Source organism: Ostrea edulis, chromosome 6 (assembly GCF_947568905.1).
Source record: "Ostrea edulis chromosome 6, xbOstEdul1.1, whole genome shotgun sequence".
Lineage (NCBI taxonomy): Eukaryota > Metazoa > Mollusca > Bivalvia > Ostreida > Ostreidae > Ostrea > Ostrea edulis.
This window is the reverse complement of record NC_079169.1, coordinates 90,505,158-90,525,179: the sequence shown is the minus strand read 5'-3', so window position 1 is coordinate 90,525,179 and position 20,022 is coordinate 90,505,158. Positions and strand designations below refer to the sequence as shown.

Genomic DNA, 20,022 nt, shown 5'->3' with positions numbered 1-20,022 from the left:
CCTCTTGGCAGGGTCATTGAAGCCAATCCAGATGAAGACGGCCTGGTGAGAAGAGTCAAGGTCAAGACACATTCATCAGTATTAGAGAGAACAATTCATAAGTTGGTGTTACTCATAGAAAAGTATTGTCTGAATACTACGTAATGTTGTTTAACTTGAAACGTGTACATGCCAATCACTGAGCTCATGGATTTCAACCTATATACCTTTAAATGTGATTTCTTTTGGAAATCCAAGTGATTTGGTGGGAGTGTAAATGTCATCAATTTTTGCCTAAATTTTTTGTTTTGTCATTTTGTTTAATGGTAGAATAATTATATTTACTACATGTATTAGCACGCAGTAGAATTGTGCATTCTGGAACTGTTCATTTTTATCGGTTCCGTGTTTAGTGTTTATTTACGCATTGTCGAGCATGTGCATCGAAGGTATCACACCGGTAATTGTCCAATCAAAATGAACTTAGTCAATTGTAGTTCCATATATTTAAAGAAATATATTTTCCTTGCGCGATTTTTCTCATTTCCTCTTCTTCTTTTCTCTTAATGTTTGCACCCCTGATTAGGAAATTTTGTGTAATTTGTAGAAATAACCAAATGTATACAAAGGAACTATTTGCTGTTGGTAGCTGAGGCTACTTCCTGAGGTGTACTCCGGCTGTTTACACACATGTGAAAAACACGTGGATTTGAGGGTAGTCTTGTTTGCGGGTAATTTATTTTCGAAAATGCCGCGTAGGGTGGTGTTTTTCTGGTGTCGGCAGACGAGATAGGTAGCATAGAACGTTTCTGACTGCGTTATTCGGCATCAATTCTGTAAACTGATTTTTAATGATTTTTTTTTCCTCTATAGTAATATATAGTGAAAATAATTACCGGTGTGATACCTGAAATAACGTACAGATAACGTAACACACAACGTGCGATATCCACTTTTGGGTTTTGTTTACATTAGGCATAACTTTCTAGCAGTTTGGTCAGAGAGAGAACAAGGTAATTTGATGTCTTATTGTATGAGTTTATTGTTAATGTATGATTTTCTGCACCAGATTAGATATTAGGCCTACATGTTCTGTAGTATCGTGTAGTTTACACATGGCGCGCATTGTGTGACGTGTATGTTTAATCGTCCATGAGATTTGCTGTACTTAGTTATGTAGCTTTGTATATCTATTTTGCAAACGTTTTACCATGATCTAACTAATTAATGAACATATTACAATACACAAATACTACAGTATTGAGCATCAAGCCTATGCAGAGAATTTTGATTGTTTACAAATTAGAGTTATCTCCCTTTGTCCAGTTATACATGATTTGAAGCCTAAATGTACTTGAAGAATTTAGTATGAAAATATGTAGTTTTCTCTATGTCATGTCAATTAATTGAATGTGAATGTCATATTTCTAGTCAATATTATTCTAAGTGTTTATAACTTTACTAGTCAAGTGTGATGATTTGTCACTTTATTTTGTCGCATAACAATGTGTATACATTATGCATCATTTGTATAATTCAGTTCTTACGTTGATGAATAAACGACAACCCTTCATCACCAGTCTTTGAACTTCATTGATAAACTGACCAGGGCTGCTACACAGTTTATCAACTTTCTTTTTCCCATATATCACCCGAGTCACTCAGATGTCAACCTCCCCTGCTTTTTTTTTCAGTTTGAGGTGGGTGAGGGATGCGGTTTTTTTACGCCTCTTGTGCTATTTTTTCATTCAAGGACGTAGTGCAGTGAGACTAATTCTTTATCGCGCCAACCGATAGAAATTTACTAAATATTAATAATTAAAAATAGTAATATTTATATGCAAAATATTTCTAGTAATTATTTCTATGAGGTTACAGCAGAACACCGTGGCATGAAGAAATACTATTATTAATTTGCTGAAATTATTTTGAACCTCACTTAGCATTTAAAAAATCATCATTGCTGCTTTTGCTATTGAATTTTCCAGTGGCACAGTCAATGACAGACCTTTTAAAAATCATGGTGGGGGGGGGGGGGGGGGGCAAATCCATATTCAAGGATTTATATTTACATTTGCCAATGCACTTCCTTATATGACAGTACTAATGAAATCGATGATCAGTTTGTTCTTGCGTATGAATACAATCACCGCTTCAAAAGTCAGTTCCTGTATTTTCATCTAGCTTCTTGCTTATGCAATGCAGTGGGGGATTTAGACCCCCCCCCCCCTCTCGCCACAAAAAATCTAAATAATAGAAATAGTGTGAGAAAAATTCCAGATTGGTACCCAAAATGGCTTAGTATTTTGGCTAATACTTGACTTTCACCCCCCCCCCCCTTTTCGTAAAACCTGGATCCGCCACTGCAATGACATCGTAACAGAAACAAACGCAGCAGGATATTTATACAGATTTTATTTTGTAAACAAACAAGAATTTCATCAATTTATAAAAGAGAAACATTAAACATATCGTTCTGTTGTTTCATTTTATACAGTTTTAAATACCGTCTGCAACTTCTGCATGGCAAATTTATAAAGTTTTATGATATTGGAAGCGAAAACATATAGGCAGAGTTATAAGCCTATTTACTTTATGATGATAAGTTAACCTGTTGTTTCCTGGCAACTTCCATCACGGCTATGACTCGGCATGATCATAAGCGAAGCTTTTCGAGGCTCGAAAAATTTACATGTTCATGTCAGGGTACCGATGTGAGTCTTCATTAAAATCCTACAACAGAAATCTCTCAAGTGAACAAAAACTCCGTCAGTTCGTTATTTTCTTTTACACACACTGAAGGTAAATAAAAGACGCAACCTACCTGCATTTTGTCTAAATCTGTCCTACTGTCTTGAATCGTCTCCTGCATGGCTACAACCACGAGTCCTAACGATGAACATACCGTTGTTTCTTTCCAAAAACCTGACTAAGAGCTTAACGTTAACTTGACCCATCATATCCACCATCTCAGATCCTTTGAATTTCTGTCGAAATCTGTGATCAACAATTGCGTTTTCAACTTAGTAAGCTAGACCGACACCAGTTTCTCCATCGCTGATCGCAAATCATATCACGGATGTAGTTTACTCCGCTCTTCTTGTCATTTCAGTTAAATTTATGCTCTAAATTACCTTTATTTTACACATGTTTCGTCTTTTTTAAACAAATTCTCTTTGATATTGTTCCTAATTTTTTATTCGATAAAACTCTAACGAACTATATTTTGTATTCTACGATCGTTATTTTGGTCATCTTGCTACATAATCATGGAAGCTCGGAAAGAACACAAATCAAAATAGAAAATATAAATATAAGAAATAAAATATCATTTTTGAATGTTATTGGGATATTACATGAAGTTGGTACGTGATCAAATCTACTATAACGCCCTTCGGGCGTTATAGGATTAGATCACGTGACCAAATTTATGTCATATCCCAACATTAAAAAATGATATCTTATTTCTTAAATAAATCAGCTTGATTTGGGACTTATGGACCTTGATACATTGAGAAAACAATCTTGCAGTGTTAGCAGCCCTAGCTGAGTCCATTCCATAGAACCATGAGTTCACTCAGAACCCTTGACATTTGTGAGGATGAGAAAAAAATTCAGCATGATACTTTAAAATTTTGTTTAAATAGTGCTTTTAGGCCTTATTGAAAGATGAACTAGGTTTAAACGGCTAAAATTGAAGAATGTTATTTAATGAGAAAATAAATGTTGCCAATAAATTATACTACCCTAAAATGAGGGGGGGGGGGGGCATGCACAAACTGCAACTGTACATCTGTTGTTTGAAATTGGAGTAGATCTAGACAGTGGCGGATTTAAGGTATTTTCAAATTTAAGGTAAATCGCGGTATCTTGTTTCAGAAAATGTACTAAACGATAAAAGAAGCATTAATTTCTTCCCTTCCCGGAGAAATAAATGACAAAATCTTTTGATTTCTTGAATTACTTTATTGGAAGAACTTAATTTTTTTCCAAAAAACATTAAAATGTGGGTCATTTTTATTAATTTCACCTTATTAAAATGATAGAAAATAGTACACATGACTAAATAGGAGAAATATTTCAAGCCCCATAAAATCTGTAAAGCCCAGGACCCGTGAACCATTCGATAGTTCAATAATGGAAGTTTTGATGAAATAAAGCACGTGTGTATTCTAAAAGACGCACAGCATTGTCTACACCTTGTTCTAGGTTATCTTGTCAGGGTCACGAAATTTATTTTATACTTTAGACTCCTGGAAATCACCTGCAACCTAAACCAATCAGAAACAATTTTCCATTCACAATTAGTTAAATAATGAGTTATCATAATAAATAATAGCCAATTTTTGTATTTAGCCGAAGTACATAGATCGAGAGAAATGATAAATAGATTGCTAACGAATGGATGCAGCAAAATTATGATTAGAGTTTGTTTCAAAGTGAGGAAATTCAATGAGATTAGCACACCCCCCCCCACACACACACCTCCAGGTTCACGTTATATTTGACAATTGTCTTTTAATAGGACAGAACTTTTGCATAAACTCTTATTACAAAATTTCAGTCATAAATGATATGAAGAAATACAGTATATCATTCTAATTAAGAGACAATCTGATACGAATGTGAGTTGATGACCTTGACCTTTGACCATTTTGATATCTTAAAGTAATAGAGGTCATCCGTTTACGATAGAGATTCTCCATGTAAAATACCATTGTCCATTTCTATAATACTAGTAGTATTCGAATTATCACTTGCAAATTATTTCTCGGCATACAAATATTGACCTCTACCTCTAGAACTAAAAAAGGGGTCATTCTTAGGTCATGAAAACTTTTCATATGGAGTATCACTGCTAAAGCTCAAGTAATATTATCGGAAAACCGTTCTTACCATTTGGTTTTCGCATTAATAGTATTTGAGATATCATCTATAATTGAAGCCATCTTTTACTCGTATATGAAAGGTGAAGATAACGAACAGTGATCAATCTCATGACTCCTAAAAGCAATACAAAATAGAGAGTGGGCAAACACGACTCCTGGATATACCAGAGGTGGTTACTGACCTTTGACCTAAAACATCCCAACATATTTCATTTTAAGTCATGAAGACTCTTAATGTGAAGTTTTATCACTAAATCTCATATTATGCGTAAAACATTTCTCACTACATGAAGCACGTGATCCAGTGACATTGACCCCCTGACCTAATCAGTATAATTATAGTGGTTTTAGACAGGACTTGGATATTCTTCAAAAGAATTTTCATCGCTTACAGTATATGTTCAATTATTAATACGCAACTTCCGAGATACAATGTAACAGCTCTTCTGTGGTGGAGGTACGTTCAATATTGTGTTGAACACTTGGGTGTTGGATTTTTCCCCCCTGCATTCTTTATGCCATTCAATAGTCGCTACCGGTAGTTACTGAAGGAAATAATTGTTTGCTTTTTAATTTTTTCTCTCTCTCAATTTTTATGCCATTTAATAATCGCTAGTTACTGTAGCAAATGACTGTTTGCCTTACCGAAATTTGCCTTAATATGCTTTTTCTTATTTTGTTTTCATAGTTCATTTATGTTACATGTATATATTGAAAACATTAAATGAAATAAAAATAATACGAATATTTATGCTTTTTCATTCATTGTTAGAAGAAACAATTTTTTGAAAACTATTTATGGGGAATACGAGAATTATAGGGAGAAAAACTTCGGTGGAGAAAAACTTAAGTGAAGCAGAGGTTGCAAGATTTTGCTAGAGTTATCGTTCTTTGAAATATCGCTAATGCGAGAATTGAACACAATTTTCTATATTTACAACCACAATCTGGCATTTTCTTATCAAATTTGAACATATTTAAACTAAATGTGGTCTAATTTATGCATTGGAAGGGGCATTTCGGTAGTTTTATGGGGCATTTCGGTAATTTCTGGGGGCATTTCGGTAAATCACGGGCATTTCGGTAATTCGGGGTACCCATGTTCAATTATTAATACGCAACTTCCGAGATACAATGTAACAGCTCTTCTGTGGTGGAGGTACGTTCAATATTGTGTTGAACACTTGGGTGGGTACAAGATATATACATACATGTATATTATATAATGACTATGTAAATAAGGATAAAAGTTATGAAAGCGTAATTTTGTTTATATCAGCTGTTGGTATACATTAAACTGACCATATCAAGAATAAAATTTGTTTGAATTAGGCCATTAAATTAAATATGAAATTATTATTTATCACCTCTTCTACACAAGTGATACTTTAATCAAAGAAAGATGGTGATTATCGATTTTTGTTTGAGCAATCTTATTATCAAATACACTGTAGTCATAAATTTACTATATTTGTGTGTCCCTGCAGGTTAGGTGGTTGTATGATGTCTGGTAATTATTATGAAGGCAAGGATAAGCATTTGTACCCACCGTGTGTGGACGAAAATATGTTTTGTGTCTTACTGTGCGTAAGAGTTCCACAAAGGGAAAGAACTATTGGGCAACTCGAAAATTGCGCATTAAGATATCATCTGGAAACCATTTCCCACACAATGTGACAGTGTTACTGTGGCGTGTGGATTTTCTTTGCTAAAACTCGAATGGTATCTCGGGAACGGAGCAACCAAGTGATATTATACAGAAAAACGTAAATTTTACAGATTGAAGTGTAAATTTTATAGATTAAAGTGCAAATTTTACAGATTAAAGTGTAAAATGTACAGATTTTAAAAGTGTAAATTTTACAGATTAAAATGTAAATTTTACAGATTAAAGTGTGAAATAAAAAAAAAAAAAAAATAAAAAGTTAAAACGTGGCACTAGTACGCTTTCGTATATTTGATATATCACCCGGACACCCATGTGTAACAAATACACCAAGATTGATATATCCTGCTTTCGATGAAACACGGGGGAGGGTGGCGACGAGTGGAGTTGCCCATGGGAGCCATGATTTTTACAAACTTGAATGTGTAGTATGTCAGGAAGTTTTCATGTATATAATATGTAAATATAAACTTTTCAGGCCCAGTGGTTCTTGAGAAGATTTTTAATTACAAAATGTATTTCCCCATTATATATTGTTTGTAAAACTTTGATCCCCTATAGTGACCCCACCCCACCTCCGGGGGCAATTATTTTTAACAAACTTAAAAATCTGCATTATATCAGGAAACTTTCATGTAAATGTAAACTTTTTTGGCTCCGTTGTTTTTAAGAAGCAGATTTTTAAAGATTTTCCCTAATATATTCCCACGTAAATCTTTGATCCCCTCTTCTGGCCCCACCCTACCCTCGGGGGCCATGATTTTAACAAACCTGAATCTGCACTATGTCAGGAAGATTTTATGTAAATATAAACTTTCCTGGCCCAGTGGTTCTTGAAAAGATTGTTAAAAATTGTCCCTATATATGTATATTTGCATGTACATCTTTTTATATCCTATTGTTGCCCCATCCTACCCCCGGGAATCATGGTTTTAACAAACTACTAACGGAATCTGCTCCATGTCAGGAAGCTTTCATGTGAATTTCAGCTCTTCTGGTCCAAACGTTCTTGAGAAGATTTTTAAACGACCCCACCCTATTTTTGCATTTTTGGGATTATTTTCCCTTTGAAGGGGGCAAGGCCCTTTATTTGAACAAACTTGAAACCCCTTTACCCAAGGATGCTTTGTACCAAGTTTGTTTGAAATTGGACCAGTGATTCTGGAGAAGAAGATGAAAATGTGAAAAGTTTACGACAACGACGATGGATAACGGACAGATTTCGATCAGAAAAGCTCTCTTCAGCCTTCGGCTCAGGTGAGCTAAAAATTCAGAGGAGGTCGTAGAAGTCTTTTGGGACATCATTTCCATTCCAGGTAAATATGGTGTGCGTTTTCCTCCCAAGTCACCAATCAGATTAGTTCTTTTACAGAATAATAATAATACGTTATTTGTTAATACAGTGTTTATTGATTAACCAATTTGTAGAATATGTAAGTTAGGAAAATGACAGTTACGCATAATTATTTGATAATTATATAAATCGACAAAAACCAACAATTTCATGAAAAGTCTCGTATAAAAAGCTTTAAACCGACCCGTAGTCGGAACTCGATCGGAGAATGTATAACGAATAAAAATGAAACAGTTTCAATAAAAAAAAATCATGCATAGAGCTTATAGAATGAACTACGTTTTGGGAAAATTTCTTTAGTTTCTCTGATAAAATGTTCAGCAATTAATAAAAGCGGTAAATTTAAATAAGCACAATTCATCGGAGAGAGAGAGAGAGAGAGAGAGAGAGAGAGAGAGAGAGAGAGAGAGAGAAAGAGAGAGTCCTAATTGTTCATACAAACCCAAATTCGGCAAAATAAAAAATACCTAAAACAATTTATAGAAAATTACAAACAATATTCAGCTGTAAAAAATTATAACGTCTATGACAAGAACATTATAAACATTGGCAAAATGGGTTGAGCCAAATAAAAATCCCTTAACTGAAATCAACTCAGGAAGTATTCTTAACTCATTAAGCAAATCAACGTGCAAACCTTCAAACCAAATGAATAAGTCTAGCTTAATACAATGTATAATAAGTTTACATCAGTGTAATATTAAACATTAATACAACAACATATATAAAGGATCTTAAATTATTCATAGTATACCAAATAAAAATGAGAACCCAGTTAAGGGCACGACTCCGCCCTTTCGAGGTGATACTGGCCACAATATGAATTTCAAATCATTCTGTCAATTTCAAATAAACACAACAAAGAGTTTTAAAAATTCAATGAAATCCAATTCATGTTTAGTAACATGAAGATCATTTGCCAGTCACTGTTCACGATTCAAATCAGTGGCATTAAATACTTCTAATACAGACTTGGAGAGAAAACTATATACATAAATTCCATTCTCAGTGTGTCCGAAATGAGACTCATTGATCTCTTTTTCCCCTGTTGCACCAAACTCCATACCTCCTCGCTATCTGATCTTTTTAAAGTTTATAATGGTAATTTGATAATACATATAATAATGAATAACTATGATTTTTATCAAGAACATACCATAATTTCTATTATCTATCGATTTGTATTAGTAAATCAAATATAGGTATAATCATGTTATAATGCATGTCGTATATAAAAGTATTTAATTGTCGTTGAGAATTTCTGCATATATTTTTAACTTACTATAGAATTTATAATATTAAAAAGACACAAACGATTTTGATATTTCTAATGGGAAATTGATGTATCTGATATGACTTAATCAAACTTTAAACAAATCATTTTGAAATAAGAAAAATTATATATTGACCTATCAGGTAGCATAATACACTCAATGGACTGATATAAAAAGGCTGAACACTGTATAATACCTGTTATAGGGGAGATAACTCGTCGATCAGTAAGTGTTTTAATATTCGTGCATTTGAGAGTTGATTGAATTTTATAATGTTAGGATCTGTGTAATAATACCTTGAAACATTGTTTAGATTGGTTTACAATTGAATATCTAATGAAATTCATTACCAATCTCATTTGTATTACATAATTGACATGTTCTACATTCTCTTAGTATGTCACACCATCTTCGTGCATTACCAGTTCTAAATTTACAACCAAAAAAAAAAAAAGAAAATTCAAATGTTTTCCAGGCGCTCTAAGTAAGTACTTTTCAAAATAACATGTGTGTTTAATAACTGATGCATATCACTGTTTTTATTTTACAACAAAAATTCAAATGTTTTCCTGGCATTCTAAGTATAAGTACTTTTCAAAATAACCTGTATATTTGATAATCCTGTGGTTATACTTCCTTTTGAGGAATGATGCGTATCACTCCTCTGAATTTGTTCTTATTCATACAAAATGTGAAAAACTGCATTTTAAAGCCAATCGCATTAATTGGCTGTTCATTCTGCCATTTGTAAGATAATCAACAATCACTCAAAATCTGGGTTGTTGTTTTTTGTTTGTTTTATTTGCTAATGTAATGTAATTAAACCAGGTCTTGTAGATTTTACTATATAATAGAGTTTTGAAGAAATATTAGTCCCCTGTGAAATTTGAAATTTGGTCCAAAAAGAAAACCATTTTACAATAATTGCACTGATATTTTCCAAGTTCGCCACATACCATGAAGTTAGGTGTAGGCTTCAGAACTATCGGTGTTTCCCCATCAAAATATTTATTTATATACACCGCTTAATTACAAACCAAATTCTGTTTTAATTTCAATTAGCCTAAACATACTACCAATTTCACCACAGGTTTTAAAAATGGTCTCTTGTTATTCTCTTATTCCGACTTCATTTCCCGACCCAACTTTTTCCTGGTCCTAAACACTTCTGCATTCCGTTTCCCCTCCCTGTGATCTAGACTCCTCGTGTCCCCCCTTCCCTCCCCCTCCCCCTTTCTTCAATCGGCGCCTTACGCAGAAACCAATGAAAGTAAACATTGCCAAAGCAGTGATAGCAAAAAGAACAGAAACTATTAAGATAGTTGTCATGTTGTTGACGGACTTTCCACTGAATGTTTGGTTACTTGAGATTTGGGAGGACTGGTTCGATCCGGTTAATGCTTGAAATGTGCCGTTGTTTTCATCGAGTTGTAAAAAGGCATCACGAGGTAATTCAATGAATGGGGGTCTCCTAATGGTTGGGAACTCTTGTTTGGAGAAAGACTGCGATTTCACACAGTAACTAATCTTGCAAGATTCTGCCAAGGCCGCCAGATGATTACTATAACCAGTTGGACACGCATGCGGCCATAACTCCGAATTAGCAGACGTGAGGTAGGAATGCATGTTGTTTGAGCTGTTTTTGGACACATCCTCCTTCATGATTGCTAGAGGATTGCCAGATTTGCACGTGAAAAGTCCGGCAAAAGACACATCATACCGGAAGCCTAGTTCAAAATCGTCCGAAACACATAATTTGATATCGGTACTCATTGCCATGGGATAAAAATATAGCAGACATTCACGTGCTTGAGTTAGAGGATTGTCAACATTGCTGGTGTACGTTCCCCCGAAAGGAAACCCGAATACGAACGACTCTGGGATTTCCCTACACACCAGTAAGTATTATATTGAGCATTGCCATACACGTAAGAATACGAGCAGCAGGTATCCAATCCCAATGATTTTACTTGATCTGTTTGAGAAATAACAGCATTTGCGTCTACACTTGAGAGAATATGCGGTCCGAAATCTCGAACTAATATTTGACTCTCATATTCGGATAATGTGGACAGGTTTCTTCGAATGTTGTTGGCGATGTTTAAGATTTGTTGACGAAATACCGAACTTATTTGAGAGTCATGTTGAAGTTTAGCTGAATATCGAACATATCTTGCCTGAATTCGTGTACATTATGTAGTTATGATTTCTTTTTGGTCTCCTTTTCTGTTCTGCTGAAAAGGGATCGCTTAGCTGTATACCCTTATAAAACAGAGAAGCTTCACTATTGATAGAAAATGCCGTCGTAGAAACGTATTCACTCCAGTGTTGAAATGTTTCTCCAGATATTTCAACTTGACTTGTTTTCGTTCTTCAAAATCATGCTTCTGTTTTAGACACATTAATATCCCAGTCAATGGGTCTGATGAATAAGAGTTACCGTACCTATACTGGAGTCCTAAACTTAAAAAAAAAACCAACAAAAATACAAAGAAACATTGCTGGGTCCAGTAAATGTTCTACCAAGCCCCTATTTTAGCTCCTCACGAAAATATTTACAGTTGTAAAGGAGAAACTTCAAACGTACTGTACGACTACATATGCCAGAAGTGGTGTAAATCAGATGTGGATTCTAAAAAATTCTAAAGACCTTTTAGTAAATTTGAAATTGCAAACCTTTTCTCAAACCAACAACATCAAAACGTATGACTTTTCAACACTTTACACGACCATTCTTCACGATAATTTAAAGAATAGACTTTTTGACATCATAGACAGTTACTTCTTCAACAAAAATGGAAAAAAGAAAACATTCATATCTAGTGATCAGTCATCCAAAAAAAAATTACTTTGTTAAACACTACTCTGATTCCACACACAAGTACTCTGAAGTTGAAATAAAAAATATGCTGTGGCCTTCAATTCTACATATAGATATATTGACGACATATTATCTATTAACAATAATGATTTTCATTCATGTGTCGATTTGATATATCCCTGTGGACTCGAAATGGGGGACACAACAGAGTCGTCCACTTCTGCTTCATGCTTAGATATTTTATTGGAAATATATGTTAACGGCATATAACAGCTCAGCTTTGTGACAAACGGGATGATCTGCATTCCTTATAGGAGTTATGAGATTGATCACTGTTTGATATCTTCACCTTTCATCAGTGAAATCAACATGCAAAACAAACCCTTGATCGTTAAAGCAGAGAGAAACAATATTTCGATGAAAAGGTGAAGATATAAAGAAGAAAGTATCTAAATATATGTATTAAAATGAATTGTTTTTGCAATGTGCAATAAACACATTACAAAGAATGATTTTTATTTCATCTCAGACTTAAAAGCAAAAATATTGGTGCAATTTTTGCATCAAATAAGGTTGACATGATTTTGTGTCATGTACTTTTGTATGTTTATAATTAATAAACATCTGGCGGGCTTATCATGTGCTGTGGCGGTACACTGTATTCCATTTTTATTGAAGAAGCAACTGTATTTGATGTCAGTTTAGTCTTTAATTTATCGTGAGGAATGGTCGTGTAAAGTGTTGAAGAGTGATACATTTTGAAGTTGTTGATTTCAGAAAATCTTTGTGCTTTCAAACTTACGAACAGTTCCTTAGAATTTTCCATTTGATTTACACCACTTCTGGCATATGTCGTGCAGTTTCTCCTCCACAGCATTTAATATATTTGTGAGGAGCAAAGATAGGAGCTTGGTAGAGCACTTACTGGATTCAGCAATGTATCCGTTTGTAAGGGTTTTATGAAGTGTAGGAATCCAGTATAGGTACGGTAATTTAAGATTTTAATAAGGCATATTTTGCCCAAAATGAAATATTGATTATATGAAGAAAACTCATAAGATATAACATTGCAAATGTTTCTCTAATTTTAGCTCTAATCAGCTGTTTAAAGTGAACACCCCTTTAAAATTTCTTGGACTTGTCCATACAGGTGAATAACACACCTGAGTCACCACTTGACAATGCTTTCAATTTTTGCTCAGTATCTATTAAAAACAAATTCAATCATATGTTACAATCGTTTAGTACAAATAATCTAAAAATACAGAATTTCATCATCTCATTCCATCTGATTTACATCATCTCATTCCCTGATTCAAAGGTTCATCGGATCCTTAACACAGTCAGGTTATTCTGAAATGAGAAATGAATACCCTCTTAATCTCTTTATTCAGTAAATTGTATCACAATAAAGGTCGGCATGTAGTGGGATTTGTAATGTTATATCTTATGGGTTTTCTTCATGTAATCAATATTTCATTTCGGGCAAAATATGCCCTCATAAAATCTTAAATCATATTTCAGAAATCATCATAAGATATAACATTACCGGTTCAAAGCTCATACACTGACCTAGATTTAAAACTGTCCTAGAGAACCCACTCGACTCATTAACTGACCTGTATTAAAATCTGAAAAATGCTCCAGCATGTGACCAATCTGCCATCATGAGAACATCATCTGCAGACATACTATTTCCAGAAGCTTTACTAATTGTTGCACTTCGGTTTGAATGTGCCTTAAATCTACTAATATCAATGCCGGCAAGGTACATTACATCTTTTATCCAGTTCGAAACAGTATTTGCTGTAACACCCTTATGAGGTTTTATGATATTTCTTAACAAAGGATCATTTGATTGATTTGAGTCTCTGAATGATTTTGTTATTTCAAAATACTCTAAAAGATGTTCCACCACACATAACTTTGTATTCTCCTGGTATCTAATAAAAATACTTCTCTAGACTTGCAGTCTTTTTGTGTTTTGGAAAGTCCAGGCAAGTAAAATTTTATACCTTTTACTTTAATTTGCATAAACTTTTTGTATAACCTAGCTCTTTCTGATACTCGCGGTGATAGCTAAAAGCATCGCTAATTTTTTTGATAAAAGTCTCAAGGACAGGTCCTTGTTGATTGGGATAGGCTGGAAATACTTCAAGACTACATCCACATCCCATGTCTCCTGGTATCTGGGAAAAGGAGGATTTTCCCCCGTAGAATCCCTTTCATTAAGAGCTTAACAAAATGCTGTTGGCCAACAGGTAAATTATTAATATCGGGAAGAGCAGAAGAAATAGCAGATCTATGAACATTAATTGTTCTGTATTGAAACCCTTCATAAAACAAATCGGTCAAAAATTCTTGCACCTGAGTTATAGGTGCTGAAAATGAACCTCCCTTCCGATACACCAACCAGACCACTTTTTCCAGGCTGAATTGTAAGAAGATGTTGTACCCTTTCCCCATGAGTTCTTCAGTTTCTGCGGATAACTATATCGTTTGCATGGATTTCCTGACACAACCCAAGCGACAAATTGGAGAAAATCGTTCAATATTAGAGGGTGGGATTCCCCCTTGTCTGACAATAGCAGACGAGGGACTGTTGGGAGAAGAATGGGATCTTGAATACACATTTTCAGTACTGTTGCATACCAAGGTTGGGCTGGCCAGACTGGTGCTACTAGAAGAATTGTTGATTTCTCTTTCTGTACTTTCATGAGGCACTGAGAGATTAAGCAGAAGGGGGAAATGCGTATCCCCTTATCCCGACCCAGGGTGTAAGAGAGCATTGTGTGCCTCGGCTTCTGGGTCTGGAAACCAGCTGTAGAATCTGTCTAGTTTTGTATTCAACCGGTTTACATTGCAAACTAATGTTTTGTTCATCAATGTCTGAAATATGAATGGATTCAACGATGATGCCTTGATTCCCAATCCTCCACATTTTCCTTCCCAGGAATGCATTCTGCCCTCATTGAAATGTCCCTCCTGAGACACCAGTCCCAGAGATATGCTAATTTGTTGCAAAGATTGGAAACAATGCCCCCATTTTTGTCTATGTACGTCATAACTGTTTTGATGTCTGTCTGAATTAGAACTAATTGATTTGTTTCCCGTTTCAGATATGATTTCACTGCATGAGTTATTGCTAAAAGCTCTATCTTTATGTGGTATTGTTTCTCGATTCCTGACCAAGACCCCGTATTTTTACATTTTGAAAGACTGCACCCCATCCCTGTTTACTTGTGTCTGTTTGCTTAACTAATGGTCTCTGATCTATTGCAATTTTTCTTCCATTTGATTCTTTCAGGTGGTTGATCCAACATTGTAAATTCTCTTTTGAGGTTTGAGATTGGTTGACTTGAGCATCGTAATTCTGACCTTGTCTCAACATTTGATTTTCTGCCATCTGTGAATGACGATAATGTAATGAGGCTTGTTGAACCGCTTGAAGACTTGCGGTCGAATTTCCAATTATCTCTGATAGTTTCCTTACTGTTGTTGTATCTGATCGTAAGAGCATTTGACATATTCTCTTTTTCTTTCTTATTTTTTCTGTGGGTAATGAAAGGGTCGTCAAATTGGAATCGATTCTGAATCCCAGAAATTACAGGGGATACAATGGATTTCTTGATTTATCATGAATCCTAAACTTTCTAAATTATCCCTCACTTTCTTGCCATCTACTAAGCTCCCAGTTTTGTCTGGTTCATGACAAGAATATCGTTCAGGTATATCACTAACCTCATTCCCATGCATCGAAGGTAACTTACAGGGACTTTCATTAACTAGGTGAATACCCAGGGAGTTACTGCTATCCCCAATGGGAGACACTGTAACGGATAAATGCTTCCCTCCCAAGGAAATCTTAGTTTTGTTCTACATTGCAAATTGGGGTTGTAAAATAAGCATCGTTTAGATCCAATTTTATAAACCAATCTCCTTGTTGAATCATATCCTTTACTTGATTGATACCCTCCATTTTGAAATGTCTGTACACCATATAATCATTCAAGTATCTTAGAATTATAACAGGTCTCTGCCCCCTCCCGATTTTTTTTATACATGCAAGGTGAAGATAACGAACAGTGATCAATCTCATAATTCCCTCGTGAATTTCCTCGTTTATTAACTGATTTTCTCTTTCGAAAATACATGATGATTGGGAGTTTTTAGTTGCATTGGAGGATTCTTGGTAAATTCGAACTTTAGACCTTTTAAAGTTTTTAGAATTCATTGATCTTTTGATAGTTTTTCTATTTTTTTTTTTTTTTGGGAAAAAGTTTTATGCTCCCTCCTACAGGAGCATCTACAATTTCTTTTGTCATGACAGGAAAATCTGGTTGGAAATTGAGTAAACTCACCTTCACATCTACTGATTCTCTGTCTCCCTTGGGAATGGGGTCTTTGACATTCCCCTCCCCCTCTGATTGTGCTGCCCTCTGTAGTTGTGGCCCCTAAACTGGTATTTGTTGTTTGAGGGCCCTGATCGAAAAAACTGCTGTGATCTGTTTCCACCATTTCTGAAAGAACCTTTATTATCATTGCCAAAGTTTCCCGTTTTAAAGCCTTGTCTATTCTGTAGAAGGTCAGATAATTCCCGGATATGTTTAATGTCTTCGGCCAGAAGTTTTCTAAATTTATTGCCAAATAATTTGTCTTTAGATTCCTGCATCCATATGGTGTTTATATATCTCAACTGATTCGATATGCAAGAGCTTGTTCTGGGTATAGTCAGTTTTTAAATCGAGGTAAGCTACTGACAAACAAGTTGATGGTACAGGGATTTCAACAGTCTCGATTGAAGTCAGCATTTCGCAAATTCTATGGTCGTTATAACGATCTAGTTCGTCAATACAACCTCGCATTGGGTCAAATGCTGTCTGACGTGTTTCATACCGATTGTTAAGCCGTTCTTGGCACACTGATTTGACTGCGGATAACTCCGTTTACCTGATCAGGATATGGGGCTCACGGCGGGTGTGACCGGTCAACAGGGGATGCTTACTCCTCCTAGGCACCTGATCCCACCTCTGGTGTGTCCAGGGGTCCGTGTTTGCCCAACTATCTATTTTGTATTGCTTGTAGGAGTTATGAGATTGATCATTGTTCGTTATCTTCACCTTGCATTCTCTTCATGCTTTTCCCCCTGAACTGTCTTCAATGAGACCAACACACTCGGGTACCAGCTTGCTCAATAGTGTCTTGCGTCGGTCAGTCATATAAACATAATGTGCATTTCCTATTAGCTTTAAGGCTCTTTGAATAATGCCAATGACATCATTTGGGTCTATACCCTTATTAGTTTTCTTTAATTTTTCTGCTTCTTGCCAAAGAATGGGTAACGGACCAGCAGTATCAAGAATGCGGTTTTGTGCATTAATCAGGTCCAGTTCAAAGACTTTGTCTTACAACGTAGCTATTAAAAGATACCTAGGTATTTAAACCTACTTAAAGTAGCTACTTCTACCGACATTTACCTGTTTTTTGAAAATATAAATGAATAATAATTAAGGCGCATCTTTTAAACAGGTCCGTCGTTTTATGTACAATGTTGTGCATGTGCACGGCAAAATTCGGAGTGTAAATTTGAATACTTTACGAGGGTGGAGAATGTAGAGGAAATGCATAAAAAATCGCCCCAAAAACTTTTAATGTAAAGATGCATGAAGGTAAACTTTAAAATTAACACAGATTTTTAAGATATTCTAGACTTCTTATCACGTAGCTTTGGTCATAAGCTCCTAGAAAATGGAACTGGGTGCAGTTATTGATGCAAATTTGAAATGTTGGAAAGTAATCATTTTGTATCCAATGTCTTTGTGGTATTCATCGTCAGTGTAGGTGAATCAAGGAATTTGGTACACACCATATTGCGCCGTTCCTGCGTTTGACCATGAAATGCAAGTAAAGGAAAAAGTAGGTAAAAATAGCTACCTGGAGTAGGTTTAAAGGGACTGGTTCACGATTTTTGAACAAAATAATTTTTATTTTTGATGTTAAACATTAAAAGTATAACTCATTTAATATTGACAACCAAAATGTTGACCTTCTGAATGCAAGAATAAAAGCTATATTCCACACTTAAATCTTAGTTATGTAAACAAAGACTCGATTCTTTTTATGTATATAAACAAACTGGTGAAATATTGAATTTGTTATATATAGCATCTTAATTCTGCATAGTCACAAAATTTAACTTTTAGATGACACATTTTACACAAAGAATACATGTACTTGAAATGTGAAAGATATAAATAATAAGCTTAAATCGATATCCATTTCTTTTGAAAATTCGTAAACAATAACATACCGCAATCTTTGTTTACAAAGAAATAATGAATTCTCTCAAATGAGCTTCTGTGATAATGTATAACCTTAATTTTTATGGGAAACATTTTAAACATGTTAGATAGTAGATTTGGATCATTAAAAGTGAAAAATAAAATTTTGGGAGAAATCGTGAATCAGTCCCTTTAAATACCTAGGTAGCTATAAGTAGCTACGTAGGTAGATATAGTCTTTGGACTGCACCTGTTAATGATAAGTTTCTCTTGTTTGTTTGAGATGGGCTGATTGAACTTCTTCCTATATAATTTTTTTGACAAAGCGATCCGTTTCTTTTGATTTGATTCTTTTTTTGTGTTTGGAGTTCTGCAGTTTTTAGTAATTTCTTCTCTAGTGCTCTTAGAAATGCCACTGTTAGCAAAGTTCTCAATGTATTTGGATACTTTCTTGGGTATTATAACCACCTCCTTTGTTCCTCAGAATTTGTGATGGGTTAAACATTTCTGAGTCTGATAATGACTGCTCACTCTCAGTATTTGTGCTTTCTAAGCCTGCACTGAACTCGGAGTCAGAACTATCATCATGTTTACGATTTCTCTTTCTACTTTCATTTCTAACAATATCATGTGCCATAATTCATTGCCCTGACTTGGCAAATCTTTATTTCCCCGTTTTGGCGTGTTATTTTCTTTATTGTCCCGAAATGGCGACTGATAATCTGACTTCTCTCCATCCGAGAAATTATCTGAAATTCTCTCGTTTTCTGTGCGTAGTAGGTGTTCTTCTAACGGTCGCATCTGGAGTAAAAAGTTGACTTAGTGCCACATTACTGACATAAATGGCGAGGAATACGTCCTCACACTACAAGAGCTGAAAAACATTGTAAGGTGGTCACTCAAGTGTGTTATTCACCTGTATTTAAAACATTGGTGTGACGTCAGTTCATTGTTTTGACAGTACTTTATTTTTCATACTGTACTGAACATAGTCCAGTATTATTAAGAGCAGTCCAGTATTATTAAGAGCAGGCCAATATTATGAGAAATACTGGACTGACAGTAAAAACCAGGAACAAAGACCACTCTTTGTTGTTCGAGAAAACATATTTATTATTTATCAAATACAATATTCAAGGCATGAAAAATTCCAGTAGATTCTACGAAATGAGTGTTTCATGAATAATCCGATATAATCCGGATATGAAACTTTAAGGCACCACAGTTACAAATCCATGTCACAATCATTCATTTAAACACATGCACATTAAAGTCGCAAATTCACTGTTACATCCCCGGCAGTGATGTTTATTTCTTTTCTCGATCCAAAGTAAACACTTTCATTGAGCTTCACTTTTTTCGCCCCCGGCGGGCACACTGTGGACGGTTTCTGAATTAAATCACTAACACTCTGTAATTGTTCATCGGAGGTGCGTTTGTAGTTGCAAATCGCAGATGACATGACGAATATTTTATTTGCTCTCAAATGATGCTGCAGTGATATGATTATTTCACACACTGTATTCGGATAGTACTCTTTTCCTGCCTTATTTCGTACTTCAAGAATAAAGAATTTCAATGCCGAATTCAAATGTTCATTTTACATAGTCAGAAGTTCGCCGGGCCATTTCCGCGCGTTTTTCCAAGAATTAAAGACGCTCACTGCCCAACGTGTCTTGTTAATGGTATTGACAGGTTTGGAGTTCAAAACAAAGTCTTGTACATCGTGTTCCTGGAAAGGCAATGCAAATCGTTCGA

At 35.0% G+C, this 20,022-nt stretch overlaps 1 protein-coding gene across 1 annotated transcript; it reads right to left on the bottom strand.

Moving 5' to 3' along the window:
- Positions 1-10,320: 10,320 nt before the first annotated feature.
- LOC130047349 (uncharacterized) lies at positions 10,321-18,901 on the bottom strand. The gene is made up of 5 exons (XM_056142041.1): positions 18,712-18,901; positions 16,345-16,614; positions 15,653-15,813; positions 11,133-11,137; positions 10,321-11,050 (listed from the first exon to the last, which is right to left on the bottom strand). The coding sequence occupies exons 1-5, from the start codon at positions 18,899-18,901 to the stop codon at positions 10,321-10,323; spliced, it is 1,356 nt and encodes a 451-aa protein (XP_055998016.1).
- Between the last annotated feature and the right edge of the window lie 1,121 nt (positions 18,902-20,022).